The sequence below is a fragment of the Dermacentor andersoni genome, chromosome 7 (genome assembly GCF_023375885.2).
Source record: "Dermacentor andersoni chromosome 7, qqDerAnde1_hic_scaffold, whole genome shotgun sequence".
Lineage (NCBI taxonomy): Eukaryota > Metazoa > Arthropoda > Arachnida > Ixodida > Ixodidae > Dermacentor > Dermacentor andersoni.
The window spans coordinates 143,227,005-143,248,092 of NC_092820.1; the positions used below are offsets into that span (position 1 = coordinate 143,227,005).

Consider the following 21,088-nt stretch of genomic DNA (forward strand, 5'->3'; position numbering starts at 1 on the left):
ACAAATAAATAGTCAAGTTCAAGTAAAAGGTACGGTGACCTTTTTTTATATTTGTGTGAGTACGCGTGCGCGTACTCACACAAAGATAAAAAGTATTTGTATATACGTATTTGTATATACAAATATACAATTTTATACAATGTGGAACCGCATGTATCGGTGCTGAATCCCGTAAACTTGTTTTTTTTATAACTCGTAATGAAAACGGCTTTATAGAATTCTCTCGCCCTTATATTCGGTAATTTGAACCTTACCGTGAGGTTAAATTTGAAATGCAGTGGGGTGTGCGGGAGCACAGATGTGTTCTCGAACCAAACGTGACGTACGGAGTCCTTTTGTTCTTTTTTTTTTTTTCACAGTACACGTTACTTCCGAACTGCGGGGTGATCGCAAAAAATAAAACATAAATTGGGGGTGGGGGTGGGGGAGGGTCGCATTGAATAATTCGCAATTTGTGATAACCCAAATTTGCAGCCTTGCCTTCTGCAGACCCGAATATGCTTAGTGTTACGTCGAGAAGCGTTACGAAAAGTGTTACGTCGTATAGAATGTAGCTACGTTTAAAGAGAGAGACAGATGGAGAGAGAAACTAACAAGATATTGCTTGCCGAGAAAAGCAGTGCAGCTGCAGGACCACTAAAAGGCGAAAGAAACACAGTCGCGCGTTTTAGTGATTCAATTCCTGGACAGTTTCCTTTTTTCTCGGAATTTACAGTATAACGGAAATTCGACTTATAGTGGGCTTTGCATAATAGGTAAATCACAGCACATTAGACAATGGACGACTGCAGACTCCTGTGCGTTTTGTTTGTGCGCTCGCCCATTGTCAAGTGCACTGTTTTTCACCCCCTACTTTCTCTGAATGTTCCTCAACGAACTATCCCAGCTTCGCACTCTTACAAAGATATCATTGCCACAATTTATGGAGTCCTTAAAGAGATCCGAACAAACATTTTACGACGTGCCTAATGTTACCTTGTCCCAAGATGCTCTATTTTTGACACTGACGTGCAAGCATTCGACAAGGACTACAGCGTTTTAGTTCCATCGCAAACAGCCACTCTGGGTTTGTAGTGCGAAATGAGACACACAAGGACGAGAAGAGTATGTAGGAAGATGTAAATGACGTCTGTGTGTGTGTCACTTAGCGCTACAAATCAAGAATATGTTACCGTAGCAATTCGCCTAACTTTATAGCCTTTTGAAAACAGCCAATTGTCCATATAAGCAAGTTCTCGTGAACTAAGTAAATTTTCGCTGTGTTCGCTGCATGCGATACAAGCTCAAAAAGACCCGCAAGTTGATATTCCCGCCACGTCACGAAATCATGTCAAACAAGCTGCAGCTTCAGCGCAAGCCGCCCTATCACAGACAACGTAAAACAACAACAGCAAAGTTTGAATGTTGACGTGTCGTGCAAATGAGAGAGAAAAAAAAATATGCGCCAGCGAAAGCTTGATTGCGATCGATTTCCAATACTTTCGCGAGGCTTTCGAGGAAACAACGCTTCGTTAATGAGCGACGCTGATCAATGGTGGCATGACGGCTCGACCTTCGATGAATGCGATAATTTTTTTGATAGCAGCACTAAGTTTACATACGCGCGTACTGAAGATGTGTAGTCTCCACGTTGGTTGCAAATACGTAATTTGGAGCACTGATCGTTAGTATACTGTCGATCATTACTGGACGTCGACTTCGACTTTCATTCCGTAGGGTAAATATTGCTCGCAGCCGGTCCGTAGCTAATTGACGTTCTCGGAATACATAGTATACACGTGACGTCACATCCGCTGCTGTCGTCTGCTTCCACTACCTTCCGCCATCTTGGAGAACCTTATCAACAGGCGCGCGCGCATAGGCCTATAAGTTCCCCAACATGGCACCGCCGTAAACCGGAAGTCGCGGAGTATCCTTGAATGACGTACGTACATACTATGTATACCCGACACGCAAGGCTTCAGACGGTAAAAAAGCAGTGCTGGTGGCGCCATCTTGTGAGTCCTCCTTCGACCACAGCGCGGGAGAAACGTTCTTGTGTCGCATCGCTGTTCCCAAAGGCATAAACAAAAGAAAAATAAAAGCTAAACGATTCCGCCGTATTCTAATGAACGTTGGTGCCGATATTTTCGCGCCGACAGATAGAACCATGACCCTTTACAATTAAAGTTCTGTTTGTTATATAGTTGACGTCGTTGTCGTCAAACGGCGCCACCAGTGCTGCTGTCCGCGCCTGCGTCATCGGCATTCCAGCATTCCGTAAACACTGGTATCATGATACTATCTGCTATTGAATTCGCCTCTTGGGCATTGTCGGTCGCTAATTTGAGCAGTTACTGGGCACAGAATCGTGATTGGCGACGATGCCATCCCCCCAGCTATCGGACGTTATCGATGATGATAACTCCAAGCTTGGCGATCGACGACAGCTCTGCTGGTAATCCTTTGCTTTCCTTTATTGCGAGTCCACCACCAATACTCTGGGGTGTGCTTACGTATAACTTTCACCGACAGGCGGCAAACAATGCGATTAAACAAGTACAGGCAGAATTTTCGTAAATAACGCCGAAACTGCTTCACCCCAAGAAGAAGAAAAAAAGATGTGCGTTTATACAGCGTGTTGTAAATTGAAGAAACCTTTCGGTACACAAATCTGTAGCTTCTTTACTACTATATTGATGGCATCGTATATTCCCAGTCGCATCCGCAGCCTCTGCCAACGTATTATCTTTACAGAGAATGATCCGTATGCGAACACATGAGCTGTTTTCTTACGGAAATTAAAGAAAGAAACAAAGAAAATTACCCGAGCAAGAAATTGTAACGGATAAATTTGATCATTTGCAAACTTAAGATCGATCTGACAGCACGGCTACGAAAGAAAGAAAAGAAGAAAATAAAAGAAATGAAAAAAGAAAACAAGCTTCAATCCAGCTTCGCTTGATCAGACTTAACGCCAGCAATCTATCCCGAAGAGCCACTAGGTTGCTTGCTATATACAGGCTGTTTCAGCGAACACTTTCAAATATATTTATGGCTTTGCCTGTGACGGATAGCACAATTCTTGTTAATGAGCTGGTCTACTCGAATAGGCAGATATTGCATGCACAATGAATTGAAATCCATATTCGACTAATTAAAAATGCACTAATTAAAATTTTAACTAATGACCTTATGGTCCATATTGCAATTCACAAATTCTAGCCGTGGAGTTCTAAAGACGGATCCACTTGGAACGAATTCTCAGGATGACACCAGTTTCGGGACAATTACTCCCGAACTTTGCGGAGAAATGCATTGCCGTTCCAGTTCCTTAATTAATAAAACGTCGTTTTATACATTGAAAGATGTCTGAAGAGGATTTATATCATCAGAAGCCAACAAACAGACACCAAGCGTCTTTGTTGCCTTCTCCCTTCCCATACCGGAATAGAGGGGTAAGCGAAGCTTGTCCTGCGTGCACCTGACCTTCGTCGAGATTAAGTAACTCACAGGTAACGGTGCCGGACTGCTTCGGCCTCGTGCTCCGTCAGCTTGGGATCATCTCGTTGCTGTCGGATTGTCTGGGCTAGGGCGACTCTAAAGGCGCGTTTATAGTCCTACATTATCGGCGCGCGGTCGAGCGTCAGAGCGTCAGAGCGCGTTGCTCGCATCCGGTTACGTTGGCGGCGCCAGTGGGTCGAGCCATCGATCGAAATACAGACGCTGCTGTTCTCGTTAACGTGATGTAACGTGTGCGGGCATTCACGCCCGCATACGACTACATTTAGGCCTTAATGGCTGGATCGGTGCGCCGACGGCGAGCGCTTTCACGGGCGAGTTCTCGCCACCACTCGTCGAACGCTGCCAATTCCTCAGGGGAACGCACAACGCGTGGCCATCACATCCGTTTTCCGAGATTGAACAGAACGGAAACGAATCCGGCGCCACGCGCGCGACACCCTTTCCCGCACTTTGCCTCCGCGGCGGAAGCGAAACGGCTCTGATTGGTTGCGCGCGTTGCGTGAGCGCGCGCCCATGCAGCTGGAATCCTTATCAATGACTCACGCTCGGCGCCGGCGCAGTTGTCAACTCATCAAATCGCCTTTTCCCACAGCTGCTCTGCTCTGGGAGCAACTGGGCTTTTTGCGTGACCAGACCGCCACCGAAACTTGTAAGCCAATGCAAGCTGCACTCGAAAAAATTGTGCAGCACTTTGTTGCTATTTGTTCGGATTCAATTCCATTGCTGACGTTAAGGACAAAATGGCACGGGCAGTCAACGTCGAACTGGTATACGGATTTAGACTGATCCTTTTGTCTCGTTCAGCAAGATGTGATTCTAAGTTGTAATTTTCAGCGAAATGTCGAGTTGAACATTTATGTTCACATCAGATGGCACAGCGGGTGATGTCATACCACATCTTTATTTCGGCACCTCTTGTTTATCCAACCTCATTAGGCTCTAGTGGGCCGACGAGCCATCCAATTTTTATGCACAAAGAAAGACGTTGTAACCAGCAGACACATCACCGCATCTGATTAACACGTGAGTTGCCCTTCTTCTGCGTCTGTCGCTACTACTTGATCCTACACGACGTTGCGATCGTACTTAACTGGACACTGAAGATAAACAATAAATGGAATTAAATAAATAAAGTTTATTTCTTCGAAAGCCCTATCTATATATTTAAGTGTCTAACGGTTAATCGTTGGCAGAGATAGTGCACGCCGAATTTGGGTGCTGTAATCCCCCTCGCATGAAAATATATATATATATATAATTCAGTGACGCCATTTCGACGTCACATACTTCGCGCTAGTTTCACGTATTTGATTCGTTTTTTGTCTGGGAAAACTACACAAATTGTTGGCAGGCTGTGCTTTCACCAATCAATGCTATGTAGTCACAATTTTTTTTCGCACACAGTTAACTAGCTCAAAGCGGACGCTGTCGAAATCTGTGACGTCATGAAGGGTTGGTGCAGCAAGTTGAAGGTGGAGTCGCCGCCAGCCTTTCTCTCTCGCGCAATTTCCGCCACAACAATACCCCGCCCTCTCGCGGTAAGGACATGGTTTGTCGCAATTCCATAATTGCGTAATCCATCAACTTATCTTGACTTGACATTGTTTTTCGTTTGCGTTTCTTCGCGAACACGATTGCCGAAAGCCACAACATAAACGTTCAGATAACAAGACGTGACCTGCGCCACCTACTGCGCCTGTCGCTACGATGACTCCATGTGTGACGTCACGACCTCAGCGCGCGTTGACTATGAGCAGACTCACGTGACGTCCACAGATCCAACTATAAACGCGATGATAGATAGGGAGAGAGTGAGAGCGTGCGCAGAGAGACATAGACTCACACGAATAGTTTGTTTTGGCACATTGCTAAGCAAAACTCGCGTAGTTGTACAAGATCCCGAAGCGTTTCGATAACAGGGAGCACAAGGAAGAATCTTAACGTGCAAGAGACACCAAAAGACAGGAGGTGGTTAAACAAATGTCACGTCACGTGAGGCTATGCGCTAGATATACCACTGATCGCTACTTGAAGTACAGTCAAAACGTGAGCTCAGTGAGACAAATATCCGTAGCATAACGGAAAACGGCCACAGAACAATCGAATAAGATTATCGGCGTCATTGAAGCAACAGCTTTCAAACTGGCTTACTTAGTGGGAATGCATACTTCATTCTTTTTTTGTTCTAGTTGTTAGGAGAAATTCGCGCGGATACACTTTTTGACTGTACGTTTGCGTTAACACCTCGACCTTTCTGGGTAGTTTGGCGGATCTTTCAGCTGTACTTTGAGCAAACATTTACCTTTTGTTTCCCTCAGTCATTCTTGAAACGATGCTTGTGTGTGCCTAACGAAACCACAGATGTGGTTTTTAAAGGTTCCGAAGCGGGGGAGGGGCGAGGGGGGAACGACTGTAGGCTGCGCGTGTGTTTGTGGTACACGAAATAAATAGTACGCTGGACGTTTGCCAAGAAAGTGTGACAGGGCACAGTTCGAGCGATGCTTAAAAGCTGCCACTCTCAACTGCAAAGAAAAACGATCGGATCGGAGTAAATTTAGGTCGAGAACAGGGAATATTGGTTAGTACTGCAAGCAGCTGAGAGATTGCGAAAGGTTCGAATGTCGAGGTGTCAACGTTCTAGCAGTATGAGTATGAGAGCGCTCTTTGCCACATAGCCACCAGGAAATTTGTGTGTCTGCTCAAACTGAAGGGCCAATCTGTAAAAAAAAGCACTCATTGAAAGAAACGCGTACTTCCTTGAATTCCTGTCTACTGTTACCTGTCCGGTTAGTTTGGAAAGAACGAAGAAACAAAAACGAAACTTTGAAGAAACGCATGGACCGAAAAGTATTGCAAGTTTTTTTAACCGAAAAAGCTAAAATCTTTCACATCTTGAAGCAACAGAATAAAGGAGGAATGACAGTGTCATAGATTAATTTGATAAATTGGGAAGAAAAGATAACACAATATGGCTTGATGTCCACTCCAACGTATAGCTTTCAAGAGAACTTTACGATGACCGAAATTAGGAATGAAGCGATAAAAATGGTCAAAGTGCATTGAAAATGAGACAAGAAGTCGTTCATCAACAAAAAAAAAATATACTAGTAGGCTATGCTGCAGCGAGCGCAAACGTGGTAAGGAGGTATGAGGGGGACATGCGCACGGCTGTGACGTTCATAGTGACCATTTCACGACACGACGGTGCGCATGCGCCCAGAGGTTGGACAAAACTTGGATAAACACACAAAATGCACAGAATAAAGAAACTGCGTACATCTCTACAACTGCGGACAAAAGAGCAAGTATCGCTCTTCCTATACGGACGTGTATCTTTTTTTTTTCCTGTAATACTCGTAGACACAAATTATACGTCACAACCCTATACATGACGTCACAGCCGTCAACGACGACACAACGTAACAAGGACTCACCGGTAACTCGTCATCGGCTCAAACAATTGATTCAGACAGTCCATAGAAAGCCCATAAACGTATTTCGGTGATGTCTACAGGTCGTCTATAGAGATTTTCATTGAGGCGAGAGAACACCCTTATATAGACTGTATTGTTGTGCGTGGCTACAAAGCGCACGCGCGGAAGCTATCGCCGTTTGATTTTTCTTCGTCTTTTTTTTTTTGAGCAGGTGCTCACGTGGTTCACCACAGTACGGAGGTCAGTGTGCCGAACGATAGATTCAGAGGGCATTAGCTCTAGATAGAAAGGTCTATAGGCAACCTGTAGTTTTGGGCCTTTGATTTTCGGTAAGCTAATGCATTTATGCAAGTCGTTTGGAAGTACGCATACCTAATAGACCATGTAAAATATGCAAGTTTTAAAGACTTTTAGCTGTAGACCTCTTATATATCTCATATAGCCAGAAGGGCAGTTTAGATATGGCCTTTCATATTTGGTCAACTAATGTCTTTGTGCGAGATCCGAAGTATATAGACCATGATAGACCGACGAAATTAGACATTCCTCAAAGCCTTCTGGCTGTAGGTAGTATATGCATATACTTTCTATAGCTAGGACGAGGTCTATAGATGGCCTTTCACATTCGATCAACTAATCTCTTTCTGCAGGTTGTTTGGAATTACCGAGACCATGATAGACCAAATGAAATATACAATTATTGAAGACTGTCGCCAGAAGACAGTATGTCGACTTTTTACACATAGCCAAAAAATAGAAAAAGACTGAGCCACGAGAATACTACATAAAATAGTTCACAAGATGCCCATATACAATCTCTAGGCTTCTTGTAGACCGTTTTAAATCGTCCCGTTCTAGACTACGAGAAATGTATAGACAATCTATAGACTGTCCAAGTTATCCCACGCTCTTTGGGCTCTAGAAGAGGCGAGGAGTGAGTGAAGAACCTGACACGTACGACGGAGGCCCTTCCACGGGAACCTAAAACGGCTCCTCGAAAGTCACGACAACCTGATCTCCCCCGAGGCTTCCGCGAAATAAGTTAAGCCGGGAGCGATGATAACGCGCTGGTGACTCGGCTCCAGTGCTGCGGCAGAAGACGCTTGCAGGAAAGCCCATCGAGTAGTTCATCAGTTTGAAGCAGTCATAGATTATGAGTAGAGCCAAACGACGTCGGTATATCGAAATCGATGGAGAAAGCTAGACTTGAGAGTGTCGAACACGTGCCAATTGCGTGGTTTGATTTGGAAAGGAGAAAAGCAGAACCTCGTTCGTGAGTACCGCCCACCGCGCGAAGCAGCTACACTGGAATATTTGGCAAGCAAATTACGCGGACGTGTTCCACCTTTTTTTTATATATATATTCACCGGTTCCCTGTGGAAATTCACTGGTAAAGGAGATGAAGTCGTAGTGCTCTTGATTGGCTCGGCTCATTTTGGTTGCTATATACAGTCTGCACCGATGTAAGGCAGAATGCTCGCCTTGTGTCCACAACCGTTATAATTTTCAATATACTGAATTTCTGCGCTGGAATTCAAAGATTTCACGCGACATTCTCTGCGTGGACTACTTACCATGCGGCGGCGCATGGTGTGTTCGGATTCACACTTGCGCAGCTACGGATCGGTTATCGATTAGATATTACCTTGAATATTGGGGGCTGCTGTACTTTGTATGGTTTCATAGATATTCCACACCAGGTGAAAAAAAATGTCAACTTCAACGGCAGTTCGGCGGTGGGTAATGTTCCATACATCGAGAATTCCCAGTCTTTGTTTTGTTCTTTATTTCAATACTGCGATATCTCTCTTGCCGCCTTTGCCCGTTGAAGCGTTAAAAGGTTATAAATTTGGTCGCTATGCGGAGGCAGTACGAGTCATCTGAGTTTAATACATCAACGTTTGGCTGTAGCGATTTGTAATCCTCGTATGAAAACCTGTTGGCGACAAATGACAAGGTGCCCCTCGCTGAACCCGTTTGATCAATACGGACTTTCATGCTGCGCATGAAAAAAGCATTCCGAGGGCTGTGAGTACAAAGCGAAGTGATTCGTAGCGAAGAGTCTTACGGCGCTTTCGGCAAGGTCATGCATTTAAAACTATACAGGACCTACTATAGCAGACAAAAGCTTGTATGCGATAGAGCGCTTGGTAAGATCAAGGGGTGGCCAATTACAATGACGTGTACATTAACAATTGTGACCGGTTAATCATAAATGGTTGTCACAAAATAAAACCTTCGTGAATTCGAGTTCTTGGAAGTATAGAAAGGCCCTCCGGAGAGCTTGAATTTCAGCGTTAGCCCTCACAGCTGTTGCGGCAGACGCATGAGTAAGGCGTGATAAACATAAGGGAAGTTCATTTTTCAGAGCTCGAATATAGAAGAAAAAGTCATTTAACGAAGCTTACACCGTCAAACCCGTGTCCGTTCTAGTAGTTTCGAAAACGAAGATTGCGAAGTGCCTCGTAGTCGATAGCAATCCACTGGGGCACGTTAATATCGCGCAAATGGCATCTTTCTTTGACTCGCCGTTCTTCATTTAAAGTTTACTACGCAACGACCAGGTACTTGTAATTACGATGCGCAGATTTATGGCGCTTGTAATAACGGCGCCACGGTCGCCCTGCCATTACAGTTCAGCTTCAGCTTACCGTGTATTGCCGCGGCGGTCGAGAGAGAATCATTTCGTAAAGGCATTGTAATTAGAGCTAAAAGAGAAAGAGCTGAGTTTCTTTTACTCCATCATCTAACGAGTAACGTGTGCCGTTACGAAAAGGAAAGCTCATTGCGTGCTTTAGACTGCGAAATTTAGCGTGAACGATGTCTTTTTCCTTTTTCCCCCTCTTTTTTTTGCGCTGTATCGTAAGCACGTGTTCAAGAGCTTGCTTAAGCTTATCGCGAGAAACTGGACACTTACATTGCCGCTTGGTTTAATCAGCGCCTACAGCAATATGAGCCAGCTTTTGCTGCCATGCGTCGCATTACGAGGCCACAGGCACTGTTTTCTACACCTTATGCATTGAACGCGCTGTTCCTTTTTTTTTTTTTGCACAAAACGCAACAGCAACAATGTGGAACGCGAGGCACAACACACAGATCACGTTGTGACGACTGCTTATACCAGGTAGTACGGCAATGTATCTATAGGAGACACGTGGTAACAAAGTGCTAACAACTAGCGATCAAACGAAGTGTTACAACGCTGCTACTGTTTCGTTCTGTGCTCAAAATAGCGCGTTTATTACTGGATACTACAGAGCCAACCGGGTTTAATTTACAGCCTTTCTAGTTTTCCCCTCTGTTCCAATCAAACCGCTGTTTTCTAGGAGAAAGCAAAGCGCTAATGACCCGGGGCAAATGACATACTTCGCAATGCCCCAAATAGCGACTGCTCATTTTAGATACTGTGGTGACGCGGTTAAATACGCAGCTGGTAACGAAGTGTTAACAAATGCTTACCAGTAAAATGCCCTACGGCGATAATGTTTCGACTGGTGCTACGATATAACGCCTCCAACTGGCCTCAACCGCAGCCCTTGAATAGTGCCCATCCAAAAAAAAAAAAGAAAAAGAAAAGCATTAAAATTGGGCTTTCCCAGTACGCATTCTACGTATGGCGCTATGCTATAGCTGTCCTGCCTCCTGTACCACTCATGTCCTCGCCTCTCTAAACGCCCGACTGGCGCGTCAAAGAGACGTTCCATGCGGTTCGGTCTTCACAGTAAGCCTCTCGAGCAAGAGCGATGGCGTCTAAGCGCTCGCTGTCAAGCCTCCGCCCGTCAATGCGTGGATGATTGTGCCCTCCAAGAAGCAAGCGCGCGCATGTTCGAACGCAGCGCCGGACTTGCGCATGAAGCCTAGCTCCACGTGAGGCGCTGCCATGTAGTTGGCGCGCCGAGCCAGAGCGCCGTCGAGGTGTTGCGACGCGGGACCGACAGGCCGCCGGCTTGCTACGACGAGAACTGAGGCGAAGTATTCTGCGTCGACGACGTCGGTTGCTGTTGTTGTGACGTTGCCAGCTTCGGCCACCCTGACTTGGTCGCTCGGGGCGCGCGCAAAGTGCCCGCGCACCCACCGCCATTTCAGGTTCCACCATGTAAAAACGGCCTACAGTATCTGGCACTCTCATAGCACCGTGTCGAGGATGGCCAGTGACTTCATCACGTTCTCGTCCTGCAAAAAAGCAATGGCGCCAGTTGAGGGAAATATAAATGAATAAATGTTCACACCACAAAGGCTACGGACAGGCACTCGTCAGACTATCGGGATCTTCGAAATTGAGTATACATTCAATTTTTAGTAGGGGCATCATCCAAACAAGCCTTATTTGTAAGTTAACATCGATGTGTCTAGGGATCAACTGTGGCTACGAGCGCTCCTATATCCCGATATACAAAGCATGTCGCCATGTGTCACCGTACCGAGTAAAGAGACCATTGATGGCTGGTGAGTAGCCAGAAAACAATCATAATGTCTTCGTCCAGGAGCGCTTAAGTAATTCGTAACATGATGAAGGGTCACACTTGGTGGCATGCCGGCTGTTCTGTTCCCCTTCGAGGCTTACCTTTAAGCAAGTTTCGATGAACTCGTCGATGGTCACGACTCCGTCTTGATTCAGGTCCAATTTCTGCGAAAACATAAGACCCATCAGGACTTGTCGCATCACTTCGCAATGTTCATCAGTAGGGGTGAGCAAATATTAGGGGACTAGTTATTGCAACATGTGGGTATGGAGCAAACAGCGGTTAGAGTTACTGTAACTGACAGGAAAAATTCGTTTTGTCCTTTCGTACACTCATCAAGTTGACATTTCTCTTTTAAACTGATATATTCGGCAGTACCCAGTGAGCGTTCGGATGGCTGACATTTCCTTTATAACTCAGTGTTTTTGATTGGGCAACTATTGCAACAGTGAAGTCGAAGGGGAAGGGAACCATTCTACCTCGAACACGACAGGCAACACATCCGAACTCCACCTGTCTTCCATCGTCTCTCGTGAATACAATGGTCTCTGCGTAAATAGTGTTTGAAACTATAACTATCAACAATATTACGTATAACATTATGTGCAAGTAATCTCCAATATGTTTTGTCTAATGCACCATAAGATGCTGGGATACAGTTGCCAAGTACAAATTCTCACGTTGCTTCCTTGACAGCTTAATCCTCCGAAACTCGTATGTAGCTAATTTATCATCACCGCATACACAAGTCGTTGGTCCTTACGATTTCTTAGAGCTAATTACATTTTTTAACTCATATGACCTGTGGCGTCACCACACAAACTGGTGGATTTGTTACAGTGCCAACCTCTAGCAATGCGTCAGTTGCGTTGACATCAGTCACCAGCTCTACAGCGGGCTATGGTCAGCACTCCATCACGTGATGCTCACTCGATGTACGGTACGAGTAGAGTTGCAAATGCTTGGAAATTGTCGATGCATAACTAACGCAAAAAAGAACACGCTAATTATGCGGTTTTCTACATAGTACGTAAAGTTGGCTCTGCCGTATAGGTGATATATTTGCAGTGGTGCACCCTTTACAGGAGACGCAACTTTTGTTTTTGTTTTTTTGAGAACCGAGAAGAAAACGAAATTAAATAGAATCGTTACATTAGCAAGGCCGTAGTTGCCACTCAAGCTATACTTCAAAAAGCTTTGTATTTGTCTCCTCTGAACCAAATGGTACTGCAGTCTAGGGGCAGTCACTGTAACTGGCAAGTTATAGATGCGACGCCCGTCTCGATCGCTTACCTGGAAGACCCTGTTGGCGTGGTCCCTGACGGAGTCCGGATCGTCATCGTCTGGCCCTCCGCTTCCTGCCCCCGCAGAGGAGGCCCCGCCCCCCGTGCTTGACGAGGGGTGGGCGTGGTGGGGGGCGCCCACGAGGCTGTGGATGGAGACGATGATGTCCGTCATCTCGTCGCGCGAGATGATGCCGTCGCCGTTCAGGTCGTACAGCTGGAACGCCCACCGCAGCTTGTCCACGGGCGCTCCACGCGAAAGCGCCGACAGGCCCACCACGAAGTCCTGCGCCCACCCAAATGACGCCCACTCACCCTTTTACAAGCGCAGTGTGCTGGAAAAGTTGTGTCCCGTAAAAGTTACGCAGAACTAAGGACAGAGTGAAGCTGGAAGACCAGGAAGCGCGCGCTGGGTCCTGGCTTCCATACTTACATTGTCCTTCGTTTCACGCGCCTTTCTTTAGAATCAGTGGTCGAAACTCGTCTAAAAGTGACAACCTAATAACTGGAGATGACAGAAAAATGTACGCCCATGTTGGGACACACTGGGTCACATTAGGTTACTTTGGCCCAATACAGGGTTTTTATTAGACCCGCTAAAAGCAAAACTAGGGGCAGCTGGGCGAGTTGGTGTGGTAACATGAAGAAACAGCGCCAAAGACAAAACGAAGAAAAAAGAAACAACAAGAAATTGCGTTGACTTCCAACTGAGCTTAATCGAAAAAAAATATAAACAAAAATATAGGCACTTTTTATCCGCGACTTGGCTGACTAACAACAGACACGGCAGCAAAAAAAGCTATAAACTTAAAAAAAGAAGTGCAAAAGAAAAAAAAATTTCTCCACACGGCCAAATGCCATAAGGATTAGGGTTAGGATAGACACGAGATATATCCTATTTCTCCCCTTGCTAGTGACAATCGACAGTTGATTTGCACTGTCATCTTGAAGGTGACAAATGCGAAACGCTTCAGTAGTCTAAAGGTTAAGATGATTGTGGTGGATAATGTTCCAGTGCTACTCTATGCACATGCCTATCTCGCTCAGAAGGAGCAGTCCGAGGAACGAAAGGCAAAAGCATCAGCGTCGAATGAGTAACGTGACGAATCGGGTTAGCATTGTTATACGTGATGTTAAATGTTAGCGCTTCTCTTCTCCCGTTCCTCCCGGTGTAACAGTGAACACCATGTTAGATAAGGTATGGATAGGTTGGTCTGACAGCGGAGCTGCTTAGTTAACACGGTCTCAAATAGTTTGTTCGTTGTTTTTATTTCTTCTTTTGCAGCGCCTCTGTACAGAATCAGCGTAATGCTGGTCTTGGGGCGGCCAGGCTGTGTTAAGCCCATGATAGGCTGTTCTTTCGGTCAACCAGAACAGCAGTGACAACGAGACAGCACCCAAGCTGTAGGCAGGATGCGAAGTTCGAGTGGATTCTGCGAGACATAGTACCCTTGTTTGCTTCCACAGCGTATCATTGGTGCCGCAGGCTACCGCAGTGATTCCTCAAGTTTAGACCGAAGGAAGGTTAAAGACAAGGTGTCAAACAGACTGTGTTAGTCGGAAGGCACTGTACCCCATTCGTGGCGTGCCAGGCATGGGCACCTGTGCCAGTACACTGCCTGCTGCTCTTCACCTCCATGATTAAACCGTGTTCTTAACTACTTGCGAGTAATCGTTGGCTTATCCAACGAGTTGCGCATTTTATTAGTTAATAAGTGAATACGGTAGACAGCGAAACTGACCGAGAACACGTTACTCGCAATTTCAGGCAGCAAACAATGTACAGCAAAACAAGTTGCGAGGTCACTCACCTGGAAGGTTATTGTCCCGTTGTGGTCCTGGTCGAACGCCTGGAACAAGTAATGCGCATACTGGCTAACATCTGCGAGAGAAAAAAAAAAACGGATGCCCGACGTGAATCTCTTGCTTTTTGTGCGATGCTCACGGTAAGTTGGGTGCAACGCGCAAAGCACAAGCCACATTTATCCGGACAACCCGTACTAGTAGCAGTAAGCAATTGCTTGTTTACAATGATAAACAAATAATAAAACTAAAGGAAGGGAAGAAAACTATTGCTGACAGCATGGAAACTGTCTAGTCAGCTGATTGTTGAACGGCAGTCAGCAGCAGGGGGAACGGGAAGAGAGAGGGGGATGACCGAGGTGATAGAGTAAGAGAAGGTAATTATTTGCATAAGTACAGCAAAGTGACTAGGTAAACGTTTATCCATAATTCGCTTTTGAAACAACTTCCCCTAGAGAGTTGGCGATCTAATATCTGCCATGAGCTGGAACTGTTGAACGATAGTATACCATATGTAGTCAGCTGGTAATCGCAGGCCGATCCTTCGGCAAAAGAAGGTTCGTACGTTTGCCCTAATACGTGAAGCATAGAAAGCGGTAAGCGGTAGCTAGTGTATTCTTACGCATAGGAAAGCGCGAAACAGAAGTGCGTGTAAACGGTCCAATCTCTTCTACGGCTTGTCCGAACAACAACCCCTTACGCGACAAGTTTTTAAAATGCGTCCGACAGGTTCAAAGAACAACGGTCCACGCTCTCGTTATTCCCAACCGTCCTCCGACCTATCGGTGATCTCTAATTACGCGTGTTTCGCACATAATAAGGCTAGACTGTTTCAACATCGTAAGTTGCATATGAGAGTCGACTCAAGGGCGTTAAACGTTTTTTTTTTTTTTAAATGAACAACTGCTATTGCATTATCCTTTTTATTGCCCTGCCTTTCGCTTGTTGACACCGGCTACGGTTCTCTTAAGAAAACGTTTTTCGCTTCGCTAGTTCGTTCATGCTTACACAAACCTTACATAGGACAGAAAAGGCAGACCCAGGTAGCGCTTGTCTTGTGTCTGCCTTCTTTCGTCCCGTGTAATGTTTGCGCCTGCTAATCCATATGTCTCCTTTCACCTCTGAGTTTGTTCATCGCTGTTCACTAGCTCACGAGACAATGTTCCTGTTAGCGCTCGCACTTCTAACAAGGAACACATTACCTCCGTGTGGGAAGAACTGTGCGTAGATTTCCTTGAAGGTGTTCTCGTGTACCACGCCAGTGGGACAGACCTGCACCGCCAAAGGAGAGAGAAGTTATTGAAAACTAAAAAAAGAAGAAGATAGACAATGGCCAGGAAAGAACCACATTTCATTTCATAGTACTGGCATCAAAGGCCGGGAATCCCATGAGGGGCATCGAATGAGGTCATCACAAAAGGGGCATCAAATAAGGGGCAGCACATAAGGGCTGAGGTTTCAATTAATTAGAAACTCTGAATCCTGCAGCCCACAGGAAGCACTTCGAAGGCCAAAATCACGCTGATGAAGGTAAACAAATAGCTCAACGACATGAAATAGCTTCCAAAGCCGACAGCGAAATACGAGTGGAAAAATTTATTACACGTAGTCGCCACATGTATTTTTTTTCTTCTTTTTTTTCCCTAAAGTATACCTAGAGAGCATTTTCAGGCCTTTGCGTTTTATGAATTCATACTACCTGCCTCATTTCCTATTTGTTGTCATGGTCTCATATTACATCTCGCTCTCACACTGACCCGACGATGGTAATGCAGTAAGGCTAAGTGCTGGGCGTGTTGTTACACCTTATTATTATTATTATTGTTGTTGTTGTTGTTGTTGTTGTTGTTGTTGTTCGTTTTGAAATCATATACATTTGAGAGGAAAGGGAAAGCGAGGAGGCAGGTTGGCAACTGCCACCGGAAGGGACACAGCGCTTGCCTACTTCTCCGAAAGGAGGAAGAGAGAGAAAAATATAAATATGGAAGATAGGAAGGAGGGGAGGAAAGGGGAAAGAAAGAGCAAGATGACAAATTCCAAAGAAGGAAGTAGAGCACACCGTTACACAGGTCACACAAAGTAGGGCAAATCACTGCAAGTGACGCTACTAAAAAACGTTAAACCGAAGAAATAGTGCCCGATTTACAAACGTGAACCCAAGTTGGTTAATTCTAGAAAAGTGAGGAGAGCGCGCGACGAGCCATGATCGTGTCGAGACGCACAACCACCGGGGCACAAAGATTCGTCGAGTGTCGTACACCGCAGGCTGAGGAGGTGGTAGCCTCTCACTAACAACACGCGCTGCGCACTGAAAGCGGGACACTCCGGTATCAGGTGCTGAAGCGTCTAGCACGTAACCCCAAGACGTATACACGACGAATTGGCCACACGTCCTTGTCCGTACATAAATGTTCGCACACGTTCACGTAGCCAAGCCATTAGCTTGAGTAGTTGCGCTTTAGCGGAACGAGGCAAACCTCGATCGCGAACGCGGAGTTCGAGAACGTTCCATTTGCTGCTGCTTAAGTAGGTGGCGAGTAGGTTGGCCCGTCAGCATCGTCCTGTGCACTTTTTGTCTCTGTGTATGCGTCTAGTTCGCTTGTTTATTTCCGCGTTTAAGACGATGCTAATGGGTACACAGCGAGAAATAACTCTATTGTTGCAGGCGTTAACTGGCGTAATGGCCTATAGTCGCCAAGACAAGTGCGGGTAGTCAACACTGACATAGACAGGTGTTGGCTTTACACGTTGAAGCACTCATTTCGCCTACATTATCACTCACGTTTTCCACAGCTTGTGAAGACTGGACCATCCGTTTCAAATGCGTGCACACTGGCTAAATGAAAAGGGGGAGAGGGAGGCGGGGGGGGGGCGAGAAACCCAATTGTCTATTCAACCAAGATATGAGACCTGCAGAATGCAAATAGTCAGGACTAAATAAACCCTGCGCATTCGGCCATACCACGATCTTATTCTATTTCGTCTGTTATCTTTTTTTTTATTCGTTCGGCCATATAGACACAAACTCGTGTCAGTTACTTCGCCTGTTCATTTCCCCTTTTTGTATTTTCCTGTCGCTATGTCACCCCCTTGAAGTCTTTTACTGAACCCGTGAGGGACCCGCCGTGGTAACACAGTGGCTTAGGCGTTTCGCCCGGGGTCGCGAGATCAAATCCCGGCCGCGGTGCCCGAATTTTTTACGGGGGCGAAATACAAAAACACCTGTGTACCCTGAGCAGGGTGCACGTTAAAAAACCCCCAACTGGTCAAAATTATTCTGGAGTCCCCCCACTACGGCATGCCCCGCAATCATATCGTGGGTTTGGCACGTGACACCCCCAGAATCTAAAATGCTAAAACCGGTAAGAATTAATAAATAAAGAAATATTCCGATGAATTAAAGTTTGCGAGCTGTTGAACGCCAACTTGATAATAAGGGTCAGCGTGGCACGACATTCTTGCCAGCGTTTGGTGATCCCGCTAATCTCGTCGCAGTGATGTTAACGTGGACCATGTCGCTACACAGATAGCAGAGGCAGTGGGAATTCTGGTGAAATTCAAATTCTACTTACCAGAAGCTGTCAAACTTCATATTGATAACGCACATTTTTTGCCCGTTTAAATTATTGTCGTCTAGTATGGGGCAGAACTACGTTACCAAACCTCAACCAACTGCTTATATTACAGAAGAAAGTGCGTCGTCACATTGTATGCTTTGAAAGAAACTGCGTACACAAAACCTCTCTTTCAAAAATACAATGTAGTGTCTGTGCATAACTTTTAACCACTAAATCTAGGCAGAAAGTACAAATACAACTCAGACAGACTTCTACGTACGTTTTCAAGGTTGACAACACTCCCAAGGTCTTATAGTTCACGCAGTAATGATATTTGATAAATACCCTTTGCATGCCCTATGCTAACAAAACAAATGCTTCGTCATACGCTTCCAAAGCTGGTAAACGAAGTTCATCAATATGGAATCAATTTAGAAACAACTGAGAAATGTGAAATTTAGGCATCTTTCTGTCGCGAAGGATTGATGAATTTTCTTGATGTGATTAACTGCGCATTATGTAAAATTTTATTGCCGAGTTTTGAAGTTTTTTCATTGTTAAATATGTACAAAGGAACTATGAGTTCACTGTCATAAATAAATGAGTGATTTATGATTATACAACGTGCGCAAATATTTTTGCAAGTATTTCCACGCTCTTACTGCATGCCATGTAAACGGCGTCTCGAAGATTCTCAATTGGATAGATCCACTTTTTTGTTCGCGCACTCGTTTTCCCCAAAAGAACAAACTTGTGGAAGGAACAAAGTTTCGATTAAATTTAATTTGATTAGATGTTCACAGTGCTACATTAAACAAACTTAACGGAAATAACGAACAGAAACCATCTTCTCGGACGCTTCTCCTTTACCTCGACCACGTCGTGGAGAATCGAGCGCGGCGTCGTAAACAAACGCTACGTTTGCAATGTCGAGGACAGTGTAGCGCACACACCTGCTTGAATCCCTGGTACATGAACTTGAGCTCCTGTCGCGAGAACTTGGTGGCCCTGCAGAGGTCCTCGATGCGCTCGGGCTGGCACCGCACCGCCGCTACCTCCACCTCCTCCACGGGGTCGTCGGCTGTGTCAAGAGAGAGAGAGAGAAAGGAATTTGGAAATCGAACGGGATTCACCTGCTGCTGTCCACTTTTTCCCACAAACACAAGACAGATTATACCCAATGTCTTTCTGCGCAGCATAACAGAAAAGTCAGAGAAGAAAAGGACGGAGCCCTGAGCGGTTTACGCCTTTCAAGATTGATTGATTGATTGATTGATTGATTGATTGATTGATTGATTGATTGATTCATTCATTCATTCATTCATTCATTCATTCATTCATTCATTCATTCATTCATTCATAGGATAAGGCCCACTGCCAGCTGAAGTATAACAAGGAAGGAATACACTGCAAGGAATATATCTTCGAATTCAAGCACAATTATAGACATGCAAAATACAGTCAGGTCTAAAAATGGCAAATACATACACATGAAAGCTTATATATAATCGTGACATGTGCTAAATAGGATACACTACAAAAAATGCGATGTAAATAGCAGACGCTAAATTAAAAGAAGTCGCACTTTCGCCCGAAAGACGAAGCATCGATTGGGATAGCAAATTAGTAGACCGCTACACAAAGTAAGGATAGTAGTTTTATCGGCCGTATAAACTTGGACATATTCGCCTATGCCAGCGCACACAAGCAAACCTGAACACATCACACTCGATGAGAGCAGACACTCGCTGTCGAAAAGCTGGTGCGAGCAAATGCGGCAGCAGCAGCGAGCGAAGTGATGCTCGTGCGGCCTGTCGCTTCAGAGCAAGAGCGGCGAGAACACAGCGCGCACAAAGGTATGAGGCGTTTGCAGATCCTTTTCAATATACGGCGTGCGCGACCGTGCGCGGCCGTGCAAAGCACGCACTTGTCGGCGGAGTCGAAGCCGCCCCCTTCCACCCTCCCGCGCTGCCTCCCCACTTTCCTCCATAAATGGCGGGCGAAACTGAGCCGCGATCGTGAATTCCCCTTGCACCCGATGGGGAAACATGCATTTGCTGCCGGAGCACAAAGCCGCCTATCCCCCCATGGCCCGCGACGGAGGACAGTGCGTTTGCTCTCCGCCTTCCCCCATCGCGCGCGTCAGATTGAGCGCGATCGTCGACTTCCCTCGCGTGCTTTCTCTCGCACATACAGCACACGACGCGCGGCGACGGTGTTATCGCCCTTGGACTTTATGTGGAACATCACGGCGACGGCGACGGCAAGAAATGCGCCTGTAGTGTCCATATAGTTGAATGAATAGAATTTATTGGTAGGAAAGACAGAGAGGTCGACCTGAGCTAGTGCGCTCTAGTCTGCTACTCTGCACTGGGGAAGAGGGAAGGGGAGTGAAAGTATTGGGATGGATGATGATGATAAGAGAAGTGGTGAGTGCTTATGTACATGAGAGAGTTGCCTCGCTAGAGCCGCTCGTCGAGCTTGGTGTCCTGCAGGAACTTCAACAATACTTTTGTTGCACGCATTGAAATTGCAGTGTCAGGCCATGGGCCGAGGATAGCTTCCTCCGACAGTAGTTGTCTGCCAACGCTGGCTAGGAAACTGTCCAATGTCCTTCGCTCCAGCATATATGCTGGGCAGTCGCAAAGTACGTGTTGCAGTGTTTCGGGAACTGGCAGTGTACACAATCAGGGCTGTTCGATTGGCCGATGAGGTGTGCGTAGCGACGGATGAAAGCAACGCCGAGCCGAATCCTGTGTAGCAAATAGTTGCTATCGCAATAAAGACTGTGAAAGTACAGTGCATGCAACCTGGAGCGCCACCTGCGGCTTCTGGTCGGTGCGAAGCTCTCAGCGGAGCGCACAGATTTCCTCTAGCGTGCGTGGAGCAAAACACTTTGCTAAACACATGACCTTCGATATCGGGTGTCACGCGCTGAGACAGTGAGCGCCTACCGGTCTCGGAGGCGATGCTGGTCATGCGTGTCTCTTTTCGCGGCTGACTTCGTCTTTTGAGCTCGACGCAACGACGTAACATTCGCCAC

The 21,088-nt window shown here is 46.0% G+C and overlaps 1 protein-coding gene across 2 annotated transcripts in view; it reads right to left on the reverse strand.

Moving 5' to 3' along the window:
- Positions 1 to 9,259: 9,259 nt before the first annotated feature.
- LOC126533710 (Kv channel-interacting protein 4-like) overlaps positions 9,260 to 21,088 on the reverse strand; it is a 301,307-nt gene continuing 289,478 nt past the window's right edge. For both annotated transcript variants that reach the window (XM_055072277.2, XM_050180899.3), the window contains exons 2-7: positions 18,999 to 19,126; positions 15,691 to 15,760; positions 14,497 to 14,567; positions 12,696 to 12,971; positions 11,504 to 11,566; positions 9,260 to 11,112 (exon numbers count right to left, since the gene is read on the reverse strand). In XM_055072277.2, the coding sequence (XP_054928252.1) occupies positions 11,065 to 11,112; positions 11,504 to 11,566; positions 12,696 to 12,971; positions 14,497 to 14,567; positions 15,691 to 15,760; positions 18,999 to 19,019 (549 nt within the window). In that variant the 5' untranslated portion in view covers positions 19,020 to 19,126 and the 3' untranslated portion in view covers positions 9,260 to 11,064. The remainder of the gene's footprint in view (positions 11,113 to 11,503; positions 11,567 to 12,695; positions 12,972 to 14,496; positions 14,568 to 15,690; positions 15,761 to 18,998; positions 19,127 to 21,088) is intronic.